The 18259-nt window shown below is 45.4% G+C and overlaps 1 protein-coding gene across 3 annotated transcripts in view; it reads right to left on the reverse strand.

The window, feature by feature from the left end:
- TBC1D1 (TBC1 domain family member 1) overlaps positions 1-18259 on the reverse strand; it is a 207603-nt gene that overhangs the window by 98163 nt on the left and 91181 nt on the right. For all 3 annotated transcript variants that reach the window (XM_037064349.1, XM_037064350.1, XM_037064351.1), the window contains 4 exons: positions 7571-8089; positions 5584-5673; positions 4345-4449; positions 3720-3849 (listed from right to left, as the gene is read on the reverse strand). In XM_037064349.1, the coding sequence (XP_036920244.1) occupies positions 3720-3849; positions 4345-4449; positions 5584-5673; positions 7571-8089 (844 nt within the window). The remainder of the gene's footprint in view (positions 1-3719; positions 3850-4344; positions 4450-5583; positions 5674-7570; positions 8090-18259) is intronic.

Genomic DNA, 18259 nt, shown 5'->3' on the forward strand with positions numbered 1-18259 from the left:
ATGCACAGGTAGAGAGAAACCCCAAGCTCTAGGAAGAGTTAGTTAATCACATACTTCCAACAATCTCAGGTGAAATCAAGCAGTACAGACTGTTCTTCGTATTCGGCAGGTGTGAAGAGACGCTTTGACAAGTTTTATCACTGTCTGCAGGATGCCTTGGTTCATTCAGTCCTTCCTGCCCCAACGCAAACGACAGGTGGTCCCCCCCCCCAACCCTGCAGCTCTAGTCCTCCTGTGCCTCCGGGATGCTTTCTGCAGCAAGGTGGCAGCACTCCCCACATGATGCCCAAAGGCTTTACAAGGGGAGAGGGAGGCAAGAGAAAGGCACCCCCACCTACAACCCCCACAGCTGTCACTGCTAGAAAAGCGCTTCCTGGGGGAGCTCTGGTGAATGGCCAGGGTTTGCCAGAGGACAATTTACTCAGAGTTCCACAGTTTGTTTTCTTTTTAGTGAAAGTACCAATCACTCTAGTAACTCTGAAAATGCTCCTCTAAACTTTAANCCCCCCCCCCCCCACCGCCCCAGCTCTAGTCTTCCTGTGCCTCCGGGATGCTTTCTGCAGCAAGGTGGCAGCACTCCCCACACGATGCCCAAAGGCTTTACAAGGGGAGAGGGAGGCAAGAGAAAGGCACCCCCACCTACAGCCCCCACAGCTGTCACTGCTGGAAAAGCGCTTCCTGGGGGAGCTCTGGTGAATGGCCAGGGTTTGCCAGAGGACAATTTACTCAGAGTTCCACAGTTTGTTTTCTTTTTAGTGAAAGTACCAATCACTCTAGTAACTCTGAAAATGCTCCTCTAAACTTTAAAATAAGCAAAATACTCTACAGATACCACTAACAGTGGTAACAATTTGAATATGGACTCAAGCACAGCTGCCCCTCTCCCGTGTTGTAAGTGCACATGACAACGAGGCGTCCAATGCCACCAAGCCGTACCGCATATTTAGTCTATTTTATACATTCAGGGGCACAGCGTGGCTGTATCAATTAACCAAACACAGTCTTGAAGTCTTTCTTTTTGTGGCCATGTCCTCGGTCCTCTCCACAGTTTACGGAGTTCTCAGCCAGACCCCAAGTTCCTATTAGAACCACTCTTAAGGGAACATGCAATGAACTGCAATAAACCACTTCATTGCACTGATCAGAATGGAAAACGGCAAAAGTCAAGGCACTCAAACTGCTCATAAATAATTACCGTTTCCCCTGCTGGGGATGCCTCTATAATGTGCCATCTATACTTCGAGAATGCTACCCCTTCCCCAGCCTACATAATGGATGTTGTTAGAATACATTAGCACACAAGCTTTCTGCTTTGCTTAGATGTTACCAGGTAAAAGGTGGATTACATGATAATTCCAAAACCACGGCTGCGCAATTCCTGCCCTGATTAAACTTTTCAGTCTCGACCTTCAGAAAGCTAGGCCAGACCAGAGCAACTTTATGAAGTGGAACTCTGGAACCCTTCCAGTCCCCAGAGATCACAATCGGCTTTATCTCCAAGGCCGAAGTCACTGCTGGCTTCTTAACAAGCTCTTAAGGGGCCCTTCCGTCATCGTGTACCCGCATCTTGAAAACCAATGAGGAAAGGGTTAGTGCCCCTCTTGGATGGGATCTCTAGCTAAAGCCACTGCTTTTGTTCCCAGACGTATTTTGTATAATGTCAGCAACTAGGGGAACACAGTTAAAAACACTAATCATTTTTATTCATTTTAAAGGACACTATAATGCCAGAAAATGAACTTTCAAAAACCTTAGGATGAAAAATTTCGATTTAACTCACTTAAAAAGGGAAACCAGTACCATTTTACATCCATTAGGGTGGTTCCCCCCAAAAAAGCCTGGAACGCAATGAGCACTGGCAAGGTGTGGAGAAACTGCTGAGGGGAACGTAAAATGATGCAGCCACTGTAAAAAATATTACGGCGGTTTCTCAAAAACTTAAAGACAGAATTACCACGCAGCCCAGCGACTCCAGTTCTGGGTGTGTTCCCAAAAGGCGTGAGAGCAGGTACTGGAACAGGCAGCTGTACACTACCATCCACAGCGGCCTCTCTCACTACAGCCAAAAGCCGGCAACTACCCATATGTTCACCAGGATATGAACAGACACACAAAATGCGGTGCACACACACTGCAGCATTATTCCACCGCAAAAAGAAGTGAGATTCTGACGCACACCACGACACGAACGAACCTAGAAGGCGTTACGCTAAATAACCAGGACAGACACAGAAGGATGCGCTGCCCGCCCGGGGTGGAACACAGAGAGCAGGCACACTCGTCCAGACAGAGAGCGTGGTGCCTGTCGGCACCAGGGAAGAGGGGGAAAACGAGAGTCCATGTTTCCTCAGTTTCAGTCTGAGAGGATGACAAAGCTCTGGAGGCAGATGGTGGTGACGCAGCCACAATGCGAGTGCACATAAGGCCACCGAACTGTACACTTAAGTTAAAATGATCAATTTTATGTTACGTGTCTTCTTACCACAACCATAAAAAAGGGAAGTCGGATTTAAATAATGAGGTCATTTTTCTTTACACCAATAGAGCGTATAAGTGTTAGAGAAAAACGGCCAAATCTTTGTTTACTTTTTTCAATAACATGGATTGCTTAAATCTGTGATTCCCCTCAAAACCACACACAAAAAAGTTTTAGAAATCCTCTCATAAATGGAACGAAATGCAAAAGCAAGAACACAGAGGAATGGAGCCCCCAACTCCGGGGCTCCCCCTGACGAGCATCAGAGCGCCCACTTCATCCTCACCTTTGGCCCTGGGCCGCTGCAGTCAGAGAAACAGGGCTGCTCCCTGCCTGAGACCGACTTCCCACCCATGCTGGGGAGGGATGTGCCCTTTCCAGTGTGGCCCCTCAGGCTCTGAATTTGCTCAGACCCCTCCAACTGTAAAATGCCAGCTGGTTCTTTACCGCAGGAGGAGGACAGCTTTGGTGGCAGGTGCCGGCTGGCGCTTTCCCACCTGGGTCTGACTGGTGGATTGGTTTATTCCTACTTCACACTATTCACTCTTAGACTTCTTTAACCCTCAACGTATCCTTACAATGCGCAAAACACACAGGCCCTTCTTCTCCCACAGTGTAGCAAGGACGAAATGGATCCGAATGCATGTGGAGGAAAGCACTCAGCAGAGTGCCTGGCACAACATACATTCTCAATAAATAAAAGCTGCAAGTTGTAACAGTGTGGTTTCTCCTTAAGTCAAATTTCTAGAAATAGTTGTCCATACTTCTTCCTTTACTCTTTCCCATTTGCTACTCAATGGCGACCCGTACTCTGTCCCCCGCATTCCATTAAGACTGCTTTGGCAGATGTTACCCATGACCTTCTAATCAAGACACCCAGTGGAAATTCTTTGGGTCGTATCTTACTAGATCTCTCCATAGCAGCCAATAGGACTGACCACTCACGCAACCTGGATGAACAACCGGGCGGGTTCTGTAACCCGTCCCCCTAACTCCTCCACTACCTCAGAGCCCCGGCTGGGGAAAAGGCAGAGGGGGCACGGATTTCTATCTTCATCTCATGAGCACCTACCACGACACCCGACAAATGGAACACATTCACCGAACGCTGAGAGTTCACCAACAATCCCAAGTAGCCAATACAGGGCTCTGTTAGGCAGAACCTTTCAATGAATGCAGATCATCTGCTTTTCCGGGTGCCTCTCGCTCCCACTGTGTTGACGCGTGCACGGGCCCTACTCACCCTCCACGCGCTCACAGAGCTTGTGCAGGCCCTGCAAGGGGCAGCCCTCGCACAGCTGCGCTGGCGCCTTCGTCTGCTGCACGGCAGCCACGGTGAATGCCTGCTTCAGGGTCATCATGATTTCATCCACCTGATAGAAGAGAAGGCCGTGTAAAGTGAGCTGGGCTGAGCATTTGGAACTCTGTGGAAGGAATTAGTATTTCAAGAGTTTTCTGAACACTTAGTCAGAGGTTGGTGGGTAATAATCATAGCTGCTTGGGTTACTGTTTGAGAAATACCACTTAGATGCTCAAGGCTATTAAAAGAGATGAGGTAAAAACTAAAATACAAATTAAATACCAAGTGAAAAGGCCAATTCCTCTGATCAAAAGTTCAAAATGACATTTTTTAAATTGCCAAACCAGCGGGTGCAAGTGAGCCGGTTCTTCAAAAATAATGAAAATGGAAAATGCACCACCAGATAAGTCTCAGATGTGTGCTAATTAGATACTCAACAGGCATCAAAGAATCATCAAATCCAAATAATGGTATGTCGGTGAGACTGTGGTTTTGCTATGAACAGTGAGTGAGGCTGGAATTCCTTGCAGCTCAGGTTCCAAGGGAAGAAGTGTGCGTTGCAGCTTACCAGAGCTTCGTTTGTGCACTGAAACACGTAGCAGACGAAATGAAAGCCTCCGCCCCCTGAGCACTCTCGGCAGATGAACCCGAAGTGGTCCACGTGTCTGATGCCCTGTTGGAGGCGGGGGAGAGTGAGAAACGTTGAGCTGAATCCAAAAACGGCATCACTGCCAGAGCAGCACGTGAAAATGTTGGGACGCAGCACCATCAAATTATTTTTTCGGGTATTTTAAGTAACTAAAAACATCTCTCAAGTAGGATGATTAACACTGCTCCTCTAAAACATGACTCTGATTACTCCCACAGTAAGGGAAGTAAGATTTGAAAACTGGAGTCTTCAATGTTCATGTCAGCACTAAAAGGAAATGCAGAAAAGCTCACACAGAAAAACAAGAATGTCTCTCAGTTAGGAATTAAAGAATAAAAAGCTACTTGGAAAATCAAAAGCAGACCAGAGGTTAATGAAGAAACTCAACTTTATACACACACACGTGCACATGCATCTATACTCACACAAACACACACCAACACGAAGGTGAAAAGATGTAAAACATGTACTTGTAAAATAAATGGGTAAATACTGAAGTAAACTGGTATGAAGAATGAGTCAAAAACTATAATCACAAAGAATAGAAGAGCTTTTAAAAATACGATATTAAGGCCAGGCTTCTGTGTAGTTTCTTAAGAGTTCTTTTTAATAAATATTAGTAGCTCAACTTGTGTTCAAAGTGCCCTCAAAGAGGCACCTTCACGCAGATTAGATGCCGTCCACAGACGCCGGTGCATCCGTGTCTCCCGAGAGCGCCAGCTCTCCATTTTATTTTAAGGAAGAAGAAACAATGACAACTGGTACCCCCCAAAGTTATGGACTTTTATAAAGGAGAAATATCTCCTTTAAAATATATGTATATGTATATATACAAATCTGTATGTAAAACACCACAGAGATGTACACATATACACCTGGAAATCATCGCTGGGAAACATGACTACCAATAATGTAAAAAAATAAAAGGTAGACCCATTTTCTCCAGGTTATTGTTTCTAAAACCAAAATTCCTAACCTCGATTATATTTCTATTTTGCCTCCATGCACCAAAGCAAAGGAAAAAGACTCTGAGAACACAAATCAGGCACTGAGAACACATCCACCTGGTGATGGTTAGCACTTCTGTTGGAGCGCAAACGTTAAAATACTTCATTAAAAATTCAACTGCAGTTGAGCCAATAACCCGTCTCCACTTACCTGAGAACAAAAGGAAATCTCCTTAAAATTTCTCTCCAATGCTATTTTTTTGGTGTCAGGGCTGATGAGGTAAACTTCAGATTGACCGATCTTAAAAGACAAATAAAAAAAGCAACCAGCTTCTTATGAAAGCTGAATTTGAATTTATCACACAGACTCTCTCATTTCATGACCCACGATAATAAGTAATAAAGGGGCAAGTCCTATAAACTTCTGACTGTCTCACTGCAGAACAGGCACTTCAGAGGTTTACTTTACCCCACGGATTCGGGTGGCACAGGACAACTCAGTGCAAGATCTACATAAGACAGAGGCCTTCTTGGAGATGGAGGGACCAAAAGTCAGCAACAAAGCCTCAGGGAGGAACCTTCCAGAAAACAGAGGCTCACTTTTAAAACTTCCCACTTTTCTAATGATTTTTTACTGAAAAGTCTTTTTACATTATTGTTAAAACAACTCTACCATTTGTTGCGTGCACACTGTGTGCAGGCATTCCTGTACTGCCTACCTGACTTCTGAAACTTGGCGTGTTAGCATAAATCAAGTTTGTCTTACTGACATGGGTCAGCAGAACAGACTTCCTTACAGGACTGAGCTGCAAAGGCCACCGGCCACCTGTGCCCTGCCCCTGCCCAGGGCCTTTCTCCTACTGCTGCCTGGACCCAGGACTCTCTTCTTGTCCTCCAATCTGAAACCTCTGCTCAGTGAGAATCATTTCCTCCGAGAAGTCTTCCCTGATGCTAGAGATGCTCTTGCAGCATCCTCTACTTACCCTCTGCAGCATTTATGACAATGGCAATGAGATAATTACTTGAAATCAGCTGTGGGTCTCTCTTCCTGGAATCTCAATTCCACATGGACAGAGACCACCTGTCTCCTTCACTGCTATATTTCTAGTGTATTTCTATTGCAAGGGACCCTGCACGCAGCAGGCACACAATAAGTACTTGAAAACAGATGCACCACGCAGCTTTCCTAATGACACCAAGAGGGATTTTTTAAAAATATAGATTAAAGCAGAAGGCTGACTAGGTCTACGATGAAAAGAGGAAGGAATCAGCGCGCTTTACCCTGACTCTCTCTCTCGATCTCAAATCTGCACGCAGCCAAAAGCATTAACCTCAGTAGCCAGCTCCCTTATCCCTCAGCCATCTCACTGCCCCAAGTGAGGCACAAAAGCAACATGTAACATCTAAGATATTTTGCTTTCTCCAGGATGATTGTCAGCCTTAAGCCAAAGAAAACAGAGAGGAGGGTCAAGCACAGTCAGTTCTCTGCACCTTGAGAGGCCAGCTCACTGCTGGGAGAGCTCTGAACCCACCATCTCAGACCCAGGGGACTCCCTGGGAGGCTGAGCCCAAGCAGAAGAGTCCAGGCCAGCATGGGACCCAGGAACCCCACTGCCAGGGACAGCCTTTCTGTCCATTCCTTTTCTGATATTTGATCCATTTGCAGTTTATCAAGCTTGCGGAAAAAAACATGAATGGGCAATTGGCTAAACTAGTATTTCAGTCTGTGTATAAATTTCAAAAATCACATCATCTCCAATTCCAATGATCCTTATTAACAAAGAGTAAATGCTTTAAAAATTAATAAAAACAATAAGGAAGGAGTATTTTCCAAAAAGAGTTTGTGGAAATAGATTACTTGAAATTAACATACATTTTTAGAAATCCCTTTTGGACCTCTTTTGCACACACTAACTACGTTCTTTCCACACTGAAGAGGTACCTCCACGACCACGGTGCAGGGAGGTAAAAATTACACAAGGGAATGGATTCTCTTTGTCTTTCCCCTTGATGACTTCAAAGGCTTAGGACTAAAGCAGGGATTTTATCCTGAGAAAAGAATTATTCAGTATAAAAATACATGGATTCACTCATAAATCCCAAAGCAATGTACTACGCATCTCTGCTCAGCAAAGCAGATTTTCTTTTGAATAGTTATCTCAGACTGGGAATGAGCACGAGGCTTGGTGATATTTTACCGTAAAGAGCATAGTTCGATTTTCCTCGATATCTGTTGGCTGCACAATATTGTGTCCACTGATGAGGTGGTTCTCAATGTCACCTTCCTCAAAAGAGCTGAAGAATCTGTGGCTTCGAAGGCTTCCATCTTGAAATTCCCTCCTATAGGCCAAAGAGCGCAGGCCAGGCTGCGAGGAGGATTTGCGCATGGGCAAGCGGCCCTGCTCCACATTCCCGGTGGGCTGCAGCACAGATCGGACCTTGTCGGTGAAGGAAAACCCCCCAGCTGGGCTGGCGGTCTCGGAATTCCTGGAGACAGAGTCACACTCAGCCTTCCTGCTGCAGCTGATGTGATTGAACTTTTCAATGCACTCGTCAATCAGGGCTGGCGGGGCCTTCTTGTGCGCCACGGTCACGCGGCCACAGAAGAGCACCTCGAACTTCTTGGAGAACGTGTCATCAAACTCCGACGGGCAATGGAGCTCCTCCTGGCGAGCAATCTTCCCAGCCTGGCGGATGGAGCTGATGATCTCAGGCACCTGCGGAGAGAGGACGGAGTGTTACCTCGGAACACGCAGTAGTCAGCAGTCGCAGGCAGAGTGAGCCAAAACCACGCTCTCCCTGGCTCCACCACACACTCCCCCACAGGGTACCAGAAAAGGGAGGGCTCAACAGGGACTCTGCACATTCCTTCTCTGGCATTTGTCTGCCAGTTTACCGGACTTCTAGAAAAAGAAGTCTGCCCTTCCATGGGCAGAAAATACACAAGTTGCACAGAGGAGAGAGGAAGAGCCGTATTTGTCAAGCACCTCTTACAGACAAGGGGCTACACGAGAGGATTCGCATGCCCACTACACCCTACAGGGTTGTCAACTGTCCCCCAGACACCCAACCGACGCGGCAAGCCTAGCATTCAAACGCAGGCTGGTCCCACTCCAAAACCAAAGGTCCTCTCTGGAGAAGGTGTCACCTCCCAGAGAGTTTTATCCCCACGGTGGCTCACCAAAATACTATGCGTTTACTCTAGATTTCATGGCAGTGCACCTTGAAAAGTCTTCCATAGTAAATGGTTGGGAGGAGGATGACAAGACTGAAACAATCTTATAAAACATGAACGTCATTATTTTCTTCAATGGGGAGTCCTATATTTCCTCACAGTTGAATAATATTAACTGCAAAGCTCGAAGGTTTTCATCAAAGAGTAAGCAACCACAGCGGGGTCATTATTACAGCAACACACGGGGGCTTCTACCCAAGGAGGCTCCAAAGCCTTTGGGTTCAAGGTAAAGTCACAATCAAGAGAACGAACAGAACGCTCTCCTGTGCTATCGTCATCCTGACTGCTCCACCCTCTCATCATCGGCTTAGGACAAGATCCCTCCAAGCAGCGCAGACAGGAAGATGAACCTGTCACCCAGTGACTGGCATCTGCGCCATCGTCTGGACGATGTGTCTACAGCCATGGCACTAACATGAGACCGGCATGGATTCCATCTTCACAAGGTAGTGCCTAGTTACTGTCATGACCTAACACCCAGAGCTATGTTTTTCTTTGTCCTATGTAAGAAAATTCCACTTAAAGCCCAACACCAATAGGCCAATGCCTTTTAAACAACATCATAGGGAAGGAAAAAAAGGAAACCTTTTCAACTCAGGTCAAAGATCAATATATACCGTAAAGAGGGGTGGTTTTAACAGATTTTAAAAGTATACTTATGTTCTGGGCTCATGACATAATCCCCGAAGACCCAGTGACTCAAATGACCTTTCTCTCTGTGATTTTATATGGAGCACCTCTCTGCCACAGAAGGTTATGATACATCCTTTCGAGGTGCTTTATCATATAAAGACCAAAATATCTATAGGGGTATTTTACATTTAAAAAATTGATTACTGTAGCATAAAACCTAAATGATACTAAATAAGGAGAAATGTCAGCAGATACCAACCGTGTCTCCGAACTACCTGCTGACGCTGCAGCACAGCTCCTTCCCCCACTGCCAAACAACTGGGCATCACGTGGAGGCCTAAAATTATTTGTCAGTATGGAAAAAAGATGGGGAAACAAGAAGAAAGAGGTCGGAAGTCTAGGTTTCCTTCACACCTTGGCTAGCTCGTGACCCCAGGACACTGGCAATGACAGCCTCTGTTTCTCTCTTTGACCAAAAAAAATTGCTTAAGATTTTTCAGTTAAAAGTTGTTTCTGTGAGGTAAAGAATAATGTTTTTTTTCAAAGAAAAACAGCCAATTTATGCAAGTAAGGAACCTTGCATAGAGTGTGAAATTATTTTACCAGGAGTCATATGTCTTCCCAATCATTAACCACTCTCTGAACAGAAAACTCAAACATTACTCAGTCTTCCGAGGTTTCTTAAAATAACTGACGTTTCTGTACGCTAGGCCACCCACTGCATCTGAAGTGAGTAATGGTGTTTTTCACTATATACCAAAGACAGGAGAAAATGTGTGAAGTCGCATGCACTTACGGGGACTCAGTAATAAATGGCACAGACTTAGGTAAGACACAAAGCAGAGGATGTATCTGTGTCCTTGCATCGCAGGGTCAAAAGAGGTATAAAGAGTACACTGTACTTTGGCGCGAGCTATGGTCATTTTTCCAACCACCAATGTCTTCCACACTTTCATCAGTCTTAAAACGACACGCTGACATCAAAGATCAGTGCCTGCCTCTCCCTGCTCTGGTGAGCTACGTGTGATGTCGGTATAATTGGGGTTAAAAAATCACTGGGATCCTGACCAGAAGAATATAACAATTTAACAATTTTTGAAGTCATATTGCCAAACATAGTTTCAACAATAAATCATAGACAGTTAAAAACCTAATGTTTAAAGATTACTATAAATCACTCAAGTATACTAGCAGACTGTTTAAATAAAGAATGGGCTCCAAATGTGTGTAATTGTGTAAACCTCCACTGACTGTTTAGTTCCATTACCAGAACAGACCTGGGTGCTGCTTCCTGAAAAAGGAGGGCATAATGGCCCCGTGGGAGGAAATCCTGAATTCCCCATTCTTCATAACTCTGTCCTGGACTCACCTACACTGTTACTTGTTACATGAGCGCACTGGATCATTCACTTCATTTGATTCCAAACATTTTCCCAGGTATGACTCAATGCCAGGAGGCAGGGATTCAGAAATGAGAGATGAACGAAAGCCAGCCCTGCTTGGGAAGGGAGTGGAGATCCTGGAAAATTGGCACAGGGCCTGCTAGGAGCTGAGCTAAGAGCCAGCACTGAAGATGGAGAGAAAGGATGAATAAAAGAATCTGGAAGACACCTGGGTGGTGTGGCTCAGTGGATTGAGCGCAGGCCTGCAAATGAAAGGGTTGCAGGTTGATTCCCAGTCAGGGCACATGCCTGGGTTGCAGACCAGGGCCCCAGCCAAGGGTGTGCAAGAGGCAACCACACATTGAGGTTTCTCTCCCCCTCTTTGTCCTTCCCTTCCCCTCTCTCTAAAATAGATAAATAAATAAATAAATAGATAGATAGATAGATAGATAGATAGATAGAATCTGGAAGGCAGAATCCAAAGGACCTGGTGGTCACCTAGGAGGAGGAGGCGAGGGTACTGAGGACTGCACAGGACTTGCAGGGCTCCGGCTTAGACTTCTTGGCAGATGGTTGTGCTATTCGCCCAAGTCAGAAATACAGAAAAGAAGCAAGTTGGGGAGAGATACTACAATGAGTTCTGCTTCTGTACATGTGGAGTAAGACCAGGACGACCTGAAAGTAAAGGCATCTAGTGGGCAGATGGACAAATGGGCCTGGCTCCTGTGACAGGAGATCTAGATTCTGATGTCAACACCTTGGAAAGAGAAAAAGGGAAAGTAAAGGAAGGGAGCCAAGATGAGACCTCGGGATATACCGACATTTTGGGCAGAGAAGCAGGAAGGCAGGCAGGCAGGCAGGCAAGGATGATGTCAGAGGTGCAGGGGAAGCCGGCACTCTCACTTCGAGAAAGGGGGAGGCGATGACCGGGAATACCCAAGGGCCGAGACAGGTCTTCGGGAACTGGCAGATGACTGAGACACACAAAAATAAAGGGGGATGCTAATACTAACCCCCCAAAAGTAGCCAACTTAACTGAAAAATGTCTCAAGGTCAACTTCAGTCTCCAGGAGAACATACACCTCCAGTTACAATATTTACAAATACACAGACCCTTTTAGGGCAGATATGCTGAGGCCAGTGGAATTCATTCCCACTGATACGATCTGGGTACTTGTAACAAAAATCTTTTTTTAGTTTAGTAGCAGTAATAATATCTACGTCACTGCTAACTGCAGATAAGCAGATAAAGTAAATCAAAATTAACCAAAGCAAAAACAAGAATCTGAAAAACATTTTACTGGGATAAATTCCACAGGCCTTAAGGTCTGGTTTTATTTCCCTTTACGTTAGGGATCACAACAAATAGGAACTTTCCACACTGAAGAGGCCCAGTTCAGGCGCGCGATATTACTGAACTATACTCTTCTGCTGACCCACCTGGGTTTACACTAAAGCTCAATTTTGCAGTCAATCTGCACTCGTGTCACAGCCACAACAAGCGTCTTTCGAATTCCTGTTCTAACAAACGCGCAGGGCAGTGTGACGTCTATGCAGCAAGCTGCTGCCGTGAATATCGTTTTTACTAAGTAGCTAGAAAATGACATTGTGAGAGAGTCAGAAATGCTCATTCGGTAAACAAAGCTCTTGTTGAACATTTGGGTCAACTTCCTTTTAGAGGATTTGGGGATTTTAAAGGATTATAAATATGCTGCAAAGTGTAATTTTATTCCCAAGAACTTAGGAAAGAGCTCCCGAAACAAAATTTAGAATGGAAAGTCATTTTACTCTACATTTACACTTTTGTTTTTCTGCCAACTAGTAACAAATAAATATTAAATAAATCTAAGGAAGTTTGTATGTGTATTTAAAAGTCTGCCATTTTTCTTGTTACTTACATTAAAACATTCCCAAACTGCACAAATAGAACAGGCCACATTGTCCTTTGTCCCTTGGGTGAAATGTTTGCTCACTGCAAGGGGTTAAAAACAAGCACTTCGAACAGAAAATGATTATTCAGCATAATTACTTCAGGGAGGCACAGTTTTGTTTTTGGTGATAATTAAGTGTTTGTGGGTTTTCTTTTATTTTGGGGGGTGATAAGGTAAATAAAGGGAGAACACTAAATTAAATCAAGTCTTTCCTACCTCCTCACTCTGTCTTAAATCATTTAAAGAGAATAAAGCACCTGACAGTATCTAGACAGGACGCGCGTGAGCATTTCTACCCCGCAGTCTGGCCTGCCGAGATCAGATCCAACACAAAGATGCGACAGCACCTCGTCCAGTGAGTAAGACGTGATTCCTCCTGACACCCGAGGCTGGACGTGCGGGAGGAAAGAGACTGATCTTCATGTGTAATTTTCAATGCACTGTGACAGATGCTAGAACACAAACCGTGAGTAAGGCACAGAACGGGTGCCAGAGACGGCTTGTCCTGAGTAGAGAGGTCTCAACTCCTGCTTTGTGCTTACAATTAGCCACAAGGTCAGATTAATGTGCTACATCTCCCCCAAAGAGAGATCAGACGGGCTCATTAGCTGGCTGAGGAAGCATCTGGCACATACGAAACGCTAATGACTGCTGGGCCCTAACGTGGGGCCACACACCTGCACCCACTCATATCTTTCATCGTGTTAAACAGTAGTAGTATTCAGCTTCCCTAGCTCTGAAATGGCAAACTGGATAAATGTGGCTTTCAGACCACATGGAAAGAGTCTATGCAAACACACACTCAGCGTCATACTCCAAAATATTCGTTTGAAAGGTTCACCACAACCTTTTGATTAAGCCAACACATTTCTGCAAACCTCTAAAACAGTAGGGCTAAAATCCAACCTAAGCAGTGATTTAACCGCTGCCAGAGTGAACAAAAGGCACAGGCGGACGGTAAGAAAGGGAGTGAAAGAGTGGAAGAAGATACCACTGAAAGATTATAAAATTATTTTTTTAAGTTTTCTAAAACAAGTTTTAGAAGTCAAAACATTCTGATTGGTTAGTATAAATATTGACAGAAATCTTGGAAGGAATCACTGAATGTTCAACCTGAGAACACTGGTCCCCGCAGTCAAACCCTCTTCACTTGGCATATTCACGGACGACCCAAGCGTGGCTGCACACTGGAATGGATAGTATTTTAAAAAATGAACGCCGAGCCCCACCCCAGTGCAGATGAAGCAGCCAGTTCAGCTCGGTGGTGGGGCTCTGGCACCTGCGGTTTTCAGAAGCCCCCACAGTTCCAGTGGGCAGAATCCCAGACTAATCCTCTGCCCTGTGCCATGCCCCGAGGTAAGGAAGGCCACCTCCTCGCCCTGTCCCCTACACCATCATACCCCAAACGATTAGAAGGCGTCACCAGCACAGATGCAGCCCAACTGCACAGACCGCACACACAGCGAGATGAACAGCCAGTGAAGACGGAAACACAGAACCACTACCCAGACACCGATGAGCTGTTCATACCACTGCCAGGCAAATCTGGCAAACAGATTCACTGCATTTCAGAGGTCTCAGCTAAAAAATACATGAGTGAATATGAATATCTTATTTAAAAAAACTGCTCTATGTAATTTTTATCAAAATTTACTTCAAAATAATCTCTCAAAGATTAAGAAACACAAATACAACAAACTAGCAGTTAATAATAACCACCCAATATTAGTTATGTATGTTATGATATCTTTGAGAGGGAAACTGGGGTCCCTTTTCTACTAGGTTGGCCAAAAAGTCCGTTACGCTTTTTCCATGCGACGGCTCTAGCAGTGCTCATTTGTCATCAACTTCCTTCGAAACAATTTTGTTAGATTGTATTGTGAGAACTGTCATATCAGTGTACATTTTTTAAAAAATTTATCCAAATTGGTGAATTTTTGAACAGCCATTTTAACACTGAAGAGGGAAGAAACTATGCAACATTTTTGGCATATTATGCTTTATTATCTCAAGAAAGGTAAAAATCCAATCAAATGCAAAAAAGATTTGCGTGGTGTACGGAGAAGGTGCTGTGACTGATCAAAAGTGTCAAAAGTGGTTTGTGAAGTTTCTTGGTACTACTGACATTTTGGCCAAATAATCCTTTGTTGTGAGGCTGTCTTATGCACTGGAAGATGTTTAGCAGCACCCCTGGCCTCTAGCCACTAAAAGCCAATAGCAGGAGACAGCTGACACCTCAAACATCCAAATCAATAAAGTTACTGGTGAAAATAAAAAATGTGTCTTTTATTTTATGGAAAAAACTAAACAGACTTTTTTGGCCAACCCAATACAACCCTGGTGCAGGTGCCAGCAGTTCCAGCCCAGCGGTCACAGCAGAGATGTGCCCGGGCTCACTGACAGCTACGTCCGAGGACAGCGTGGCATCTTGAACAGCGGAAACCCAGAAACGGGCAGAAACCCACTGCCCATCTCAGAACTGAAAAGTACGAGGCACAGTCACACAACTGAAAACGAGCAGCAAGAGGATAAACAAGCTGTTCTGGTATGCAATAATATGCATAAACGCTCAAACATCATGATGAATAAACATGGGTATAAGAATCACAAGGTATAGTTCCATTTTTGCAAAAGTTCAAAAAAGGCAAAACCAAACTATGATGAGAGGAGGCAGGACAGTCTTTATTTCTGGAGGATGATTGGCTGGGAAGGGCCCCTGGGTGCTGGATATGTGCGATTATTCAAGCTGTGAAGTCACTTAGTACATGACATGTATAGTTGTGCGCTATACTGCAATAAAAACTTCACAAAAAATAATATTTTCACAGGCATTATCTAATTTGAGTGAGAAATGTGGGAGACACGAACCCCAAGTTACCCAGCTAATAAGCAGAAGAACCAGGGAGCACCTGGCTTTCTACCCCATCCTCTACCAAAGCCTCTTTCTACCACCAAGACTTGACTCTCAATTCAAAAAGCCTTCCCAGCCCCGTGCTCAAGGTCATTCTCAAGCAGGGGCAAGTCTGCTCCCCTGGCGGATATTTGGCAATGTCTGGGGACATTCTGGGTTGTTGCAACCGAAGGGTGAGAAACGCTGCTAGGCCAGTCACGCCGCCGCACATGCCAGGACGCACAGGGGAGTCTGGACGGCAGAATTATCTGGCCCAGGATGTCAGTAGTGTCCAGGTTGAGAAATCTGGCTTTTGGGCTTAGAGTTCTGAGGATATGAGCCTGGAATTGCAGGTGTCACCGAGCATAAATGCATGCCAGAGTTCCAGAGGAGGTGAAGCAAAGTCAGGGAGAGAAAGAATGGAAGCGCGGATGAAAATAGCGCTTCTGATACAGTGGAGGACCCAGATACACCTGAAGCTAGAAAACTGGAACTCCTGTGTCAGCAAATCTGCTTTTTGATAATGTCATTTTACACTGGGTGCCTGTCACTTGAAACTAAATGTCCTGTTAACACTCCTGCTACATATAAAACTCCATACCAAATTCTACCAGGAATACAAAGAGAAATGACACATAGACCTCCTTCGGACCCCACAGAGGGAATAAACAAATGCCCAAAGGACTAAACAAAGTGAGAGCTAAGAGCTGCAGGAGTAGGAGCGTTCAGCAGGTTGAGACAGAAATACGAACGCAGTATGGAGTACATCTCAAATACATTATTATGCGCAAACAGGGTGATTTATATATTTAACAAGCTCTGTTTTTCTTAGAATAAAACCAGCCACCAGAGACCCCAGGGAGTCTGAATCGACTCAACTTTTTCCCACTATAAAAGGGAATGCATGAAATTTTAGATCCTACTGAAAAATGTCGGGACGGGACCAAAGTGGAATTCACGTTTGAATGACTTGTTATACACAGGATTCCCAGGCCCCCTGTGCTCCCTGTTGTGGGGAATGAGAAAAGTCTGTAATCACATGTGACACAGAAGGACTAAACAACAGGACCCAAACCATGGGTTATTTGCAAAGTGTCTACATGGTGCCCCACTCACAGGTCTAAACGTGCCACTCAAAGGCGATTCCGATTCTCTTGAAAGGCAATTTTCTTCCCCACATAGCCCACCGCCCCATGCACCAGAGCTCAGGTCTGAAGTTGAGCTGGTGCCAGGCCTCAGTGCCAGGCCTCTGGAGTGGCGCGTGGCCCTACCCTCTCTCCAGGGTCACATCCCTCCTTTGCCTACCTGTAAGCAGAATCTACCTCAATGGAAAACACAGCAAAGGAATTCTCTGGGTCTCAGCCAGATCTCCTAGGGCAGGCCTTTTTTCTTTGGTAAAAGATAAGGCTTTGCTTCCCCCCAAAGGAATTGAATGTCAGAGAGCTCCCTGTGCCAAGTGCAGGACTCTGAGCCTCAGCAATGAGAAACAAGAAACAAAGTTGTCCCTGTGGAAACTGTGCTGTGTCTCAGAATACAGGTAACTCAGCTGGGAAAGGCACCAGGCGGGCGAGACACAGACTTGGGAGGGGACACACTCACTGCTAGTACCACAGGTCAGAACTTTACTTCCCAGTAGAACATGCAAAGACCCGAGACTCATGTGCAACCAGCCCCAGAGAGCACCTTAGTTTCACTCTGTGGACTTACACTAAAGGCATCCGTTTACTAGCACTGAGGCACCTACTGGAAAATGGAGGCTTTGCTCTTGAATTCTTTCCCTGGCAATCCCATTGTTTTAAGAGGAAAACATAGCTATAATTTCCCCCTCCTGGTACATACACTCTGCTCCCCCATTCCCTGGGGTTTGGGTTCCCACGTCACCGCCAGCCAACGTGACTCTAGGCCAAAGGGGCTGACATCCCTGGGCTGAAATGAAAGGTCAGTTGTTTTATGACCAAGACCTTTCGCCAGCAGGCTGCTACTGAGCAGAAGGGATGGAGAAGAGGAACGCCTTGAGCTCTGCCTCTGCCTCCCTACCAGGAGCCCGGGGTGGTCAGGCAGGCTGGGCTGTGGCATCTTGCCTCGGCGTGAGAGAGCCAACCTGAAGGACCAAGGAAAAACAAGTTCTGACTGTTTGGCCTTTTACAACACCGCAGCAGAATGCATTCGTTAGTCATCTTTTATTTCCAATAACAAGCTTAATATACAACCATGTGTTGTCTAAGAAAGCAAACGTATAGGCCCTGGCCGGTGTGGCTCATTGGATTGAGCGCCAACCTGCAAAGTGTCGCCAGTTCGATTCCTGGTCAGGGCACGTGCATGGGTTGCAAGCCAGGTCCTCTATTTGGGGGCACATGAGAGGCACCACACATTAATATTTCTCTCCCTCTTTCTCATTTTCTTCCCTTCTCTCTAAAAATAAATAAATAAAATCTTTAAGAAAAACAAAAACATATAACGCCACCCATAATCCCAGCCCAGAAATTATCCAGTTAACAGTTTGGTTTTTCTTGCATGTGGTTCCTTGTGCATACTAAATGGTCACTTCCTTTACCAAAACAGGGAGGGCCAGCGCCCTGACACTCACACTCCTCCTCACAGGCGTAAAGCGCTGACCTGCAGACGCCCACAGAACCACCGCATTCCCTTCTGAGGACTGCGGCACCGGTTTCGCTGACTGCGAGTGCCATACACAATGGGAATGCCTTAAAAATATTAAACCTACTCGGATCCAGTTCCGATTTACTTCACACTCCTTGTCATAAACTCTGCTCAGTAATAAGCCATTTTGGAAAACGGTGATAAGCATCCCAACC

Source organism: Sturnira hondurensis, unplaced genomic scaffold, assembly GCF_014824575.4.
Source record: "Sturnira hondurensis isolate 20B ecotype Veracruz unplaced genomic scaffold, ASM1482457v3 Scaffold0015056, whole genome shotgun sequence".
NCBI classification, from domain to species: domain Eukaryota; kingdom Metazoa; phylum Chordata; class Mammalia; order Chiroptera; family Phyllostomidae; genus Sturnira; species Sturnira hondurensis.